General features: G+C 39.9%; 1 protein-coding gene across 1 annotated transcript; it reads left to right on the top strand.

Moving 5' to 3' along the window:
- The first annotated feature begins 742 nt into the window (after window positions 1-742).
- On the top strand, window positions 743-1,189 carry LOC138896013 (serine/threonine-protein phosphatase 7 long form homolog). The gene has a single exon (XM_070180787.1). The coding sequence runs from the start codon at window positions 743-745 to the stop codon at window positions 1,187-1,189; it is 447 nt and encodes a 148-aa protein (XP_070036888.1).
- The last annotated feature ends 2,883 nt before the right edge of the window (window positions 1,190-4,072 follow it).

The raw sequence follows: 4,072 nt of genomic DNA, 5'->3' as shown, positions 1-4,072 counted from the left end.
TAGTAAAGTAGATAAATTATTATTTTAGGAATAATTAATCTTATTTAGATGTTATTGTTGTACATATATTAATATATGACTTTAATGTTGTTTAGTTTTCTGTAGTGTTATGTTGTGCCCGTAATTTTAATGTGGTGCTCGTAATTGTAATGTAGTGCCCTTTAGTGTAGTAAAATGTAGTGCCCTTTTGCGTAGTATCTGTGTAGTTATTGAAATTAATCATTTAATTATCTGTTAGCCCCAAAAATATCTGAAAAAGATGATAGTTCAAACACAAACTCTCTCGAATTCTAGTCAACAAACGTAAGAAAATAATATTTAAAAATAACAATATTTGTCAAACTAAGTATTTTTATATGAATATTTAATAATTAAAGCATGTATAGTTATAAAAATTAATTATTTAATTCTATTATACTAAAAAATAAGTGAATAAGAAAAGAAACATTAAAATAAACTAACATATAAAATAATAAATAAATATATTAAATATTACACTAACATATAAAATAATAAAGTAACATATAAAGTAATAAACTAACATATAAAATTATAAACCAACATATAAAATAATAAATTAACATATAAAATTATAATATAGAAAATATATCAACCTAAGTAACAATATAGTAAAAATATCGAATAAATTTTAATATTAAAGATATTGCAATGAATTTAAAGATGTTAAGCAATTAAAAAGAAAACTACTTTAATTAATATTGTTCAATTTACAGTCATCGTCATGGAGGTTCCGCCTGTACATCCCGGACCTGCATCGCTAGAGCTACTGTTGCTACAGGGTGAGCATAGGTCTTCATACATATGGGATGGGCAGTGTTTGTCCCAGACATTCCGCGCCAGACGTATAGACGATATGTGGGAATTCATTAGGGACCGCTCACTCCATCCTTGTATAGTTAGACGCCTTCCGGATACGAGTTTCTACAGGATCATAGAGATAGGCCGGTTGCAGTTCGATTGGGCGTTGATCACGGCTATGATAGAGCGGTGGCGACCGGAGACGCACACGTTTCATCTACCCGTCGGCGAGGCAACCATCACGCTTGAGGACGTGGAGGTTCTTTTCGGGCTGCCGGTTGATGGGTTACCTGTAGCTTACCTGCATGCTCTTAGAGACTATAGGGGATTGCGTTACCTGCATATGTTGCAGCGGCTCACCGGATTCTAGCCAGCGGAGGAGACGGCATTGAGTGGAGCCACTCATTTGCAGCTGACGCCCGTCCGGCAGCATCTGGAGGCGATGGATGCGGAGATTACGGATGATTCACCGCCGGAGGTTATCGATCGGCACACGAGATTGGTGTTATTGCTGATGTTTGGTGGTGTACTATTTCCGAACACTTCGGAAAACCTAGTCAACTTGAGATTTCTGCATCATCTTGAGCGGCTAGTTGATTTACCTGGTTACAGCTGGGGTGCAGTTGTTCTAGGTTACTTGTATAGGCAGATGTGCCGGGCGTCCATGGGCACCCAGAGAGACGGTGCCGGATTTTTACCGTTGCTGCAGGTGAAAACATAGTCAATTCTTTTCATGATTATAACATACAAAGGGTGAGAATACCTTAAATTTTACGTCCACAATCCATATTAGGTTTGGGCTTGGGAGAGCTTCCTGCAATTCCAGCCACCTATACCACCCATCGCTCCAGATGCACCACCTCCACCGTTTCTCCCTTTTAGCTTAGAGATGGGTTGATAGGCGAGGATACAGATGCGAGGTAGAGGCTCGATATCATCTCCCCTATTACAAGGATTTGTTGGATTTGCTTGAAGGCGCGCAGGTACATGTATTCTTAAGTTTACTTGGCCTGGCTTTATATGTGTTGTATTTACTCACGATTCCTGTGTTTGATTAATAGTTCTTATGGAGGCCATACAGCGACGCGCTCATAGCTAGTTTGCCCGATAATTGCTCCCGCGGCCGAGCTATGTGGAGCTCTTCTGTCCCACTGATATGTCTTGATATTGTCGAGCATCATTCCACCGAGCGAGTCCTTCGCCAGTTTGGTCGACCGAAGCTTGTACCTATTCCGCCCGCTTGTCTTAGGACACATTACCAGCGGGATGATCATTCCAGGGTTGACTAGACATACTTGGACTGGCTAGAGGTCCAGATTAAGGTTTAGGACCAGAGGTATGACCTGATTCCACCTCCTGCACCAGAGCGTACGGATAGCGAGCATGAGTATATGGGCTGGTATCGCAGCGTTACCCGACTTCATGTCAGGGATCCCGTTCATCGCGCTGGTGGTCGGTACATTCCATACGCTGGGAGGCATGAGACATTGGTATGTTATTTGTTATACTTACTTATAACGTTAAATTATCATTCCATAATTAATATTTGACATGTTATGCAGGCTATTAGATTACATCAGTTCTACCAACTGGAACTGCAGATGCTGCAGCATACCGGCGAGGGAGCGGCAGCTTTGCACGAGTATGGCTGTCAGGTTACAGATCTGGCTGCCCATTGAGGCATGCCCGAGATGATGAGCGATTAGGATACGAGGCTGCTTATGTGCCACCAGAGGACTACCATAGCGGGCCACCAGTGGAGCCTGAACGTGGTAGACATGGCAGGTGTGACCAGAGAGGAAGGGGTGTCCCACAAGGTGGTGGTGGTCAGCGAGGACGGGGTCCCCCGCAAAGGGGCATTGAGGCACCTGTGGAGGATATTAGAGATGATCAGCCATGTGACCATTTGATCCACACGATGCTCCTCATGATATGCCGCCATTCAGCCTGCAGCTGTCGCCAGGGACTTCACAGTTGATGTCACGACCCAAAATTTCACCATAGGCGTCGTGATGGCACCTAGTCTCTAAGACTAGGTAGCCAATTTCAATTACCTTTTGAAGCCTTTTTTTAAAATAAATAATCAAAACTGACAACGGAACAAATATGAATATACAACCTCCCAAGACTGGTAGTACTGAGTCACGAACTCTAACTGAATACATAGAATGATTACGAGGACCGAATATACAATACTGTTTGATTACAAGTTAACAGTACAATAAAATGTAAAGACTCCAAGGGACTGCGACGACCAAGCAGCTCTACCTTGAATCCTTACGATCCTGCTTTAACTCTGCTCAAGTCCGTTATCTTCAATACCTGGCTCTGCACAACAATGTACAGAAGTGTAGAGTGAGCACACCATAGCGGTGCCCAGTAAGTATCAAGACTAACCTCAATGGAGTAGAGACGAGGTACAGTCAAGACACTCACTAGTCTAATAACCTGTGCAATATAATATACAAAATAATAGGAAACAAATAATAATAAAGGCAGGATAAAACAACCAGTGATATGCACAACAGACAACAAGAATACCATTAATATCACTCAACAATTAATAAACACAATTATACCCAATTAAATCAAGCCCTTCAAATAAATGTCTTTCACATAGTTCTTCCGGATAACTCTCTTTCAAATATAATTTTCTCAAATAATTATTTTTTTCAAATATAATTCTTTCAATAAATCTTTTCAAATACAATTTCCTCAAATAAATATCTTTCAAATACAATTCTTTTATATAATACTTTCTAAATAAAAATCCTTCCAAATAAAATATTTTTAATATAATTCTTTCAATTAAAAAGTCACCATGTGATACCTCATTTCATAATCATCAAAATACGGGTCTTAGCCCATTTTTATATTTTTCGTAAACACGCGTCTCAGCCAATTTTCATATTTCCACGACACCTCGTGCCCATAATTAAATCGTCATATTTCTCCGGCACCTCGTGCCCTCATTTCATATCACAACTGCATGGACAATTCACGTGCCAAATATCATTATCATTTCATCACAACACCTCATACCCACATTTTACATCACAACTGCACGGACAATTCACGTGCTAATATCCCCATTTCATATCACAATTCACGGCACCTCGTGCCCACATTTCATTTTATAAACCGCATGGCAATAGCCACAGGCTCCCAATTTCAACATAAATCAGATTATTATCAATTTACTAACAACAAGACAAGTTGCACAAGGTATAAAAATAAACACAAGAAAATCACA

This window comes from Nicotiana tomentosiformis, chromosome 7 (genome assembly GCF_000390325.3).
Source record: "Nicotiana tomentosiformis chromosome 7, ASM39032v3, whole genome shotgun sequence".
Taxonomy (NCBI): Eukaryota; Viridiplantae; Streptophyta; class Magnoliopsida; order Solanales; family Solanaceae; genus Nicotiana; species Nicotiana tomentosiformis.
This window is presented reverse-complemented; position numbering and strand designations above follow the sequence as displayed.

Coding starts and splice junctions, on each gene's coding strand:
- LOC138896013 (XM_070180787.1), top strand. CDS start 743: ATGGAGGTTCCGCCTGTACATCCCGGACCTGCATCGCTAGAGCTACTG.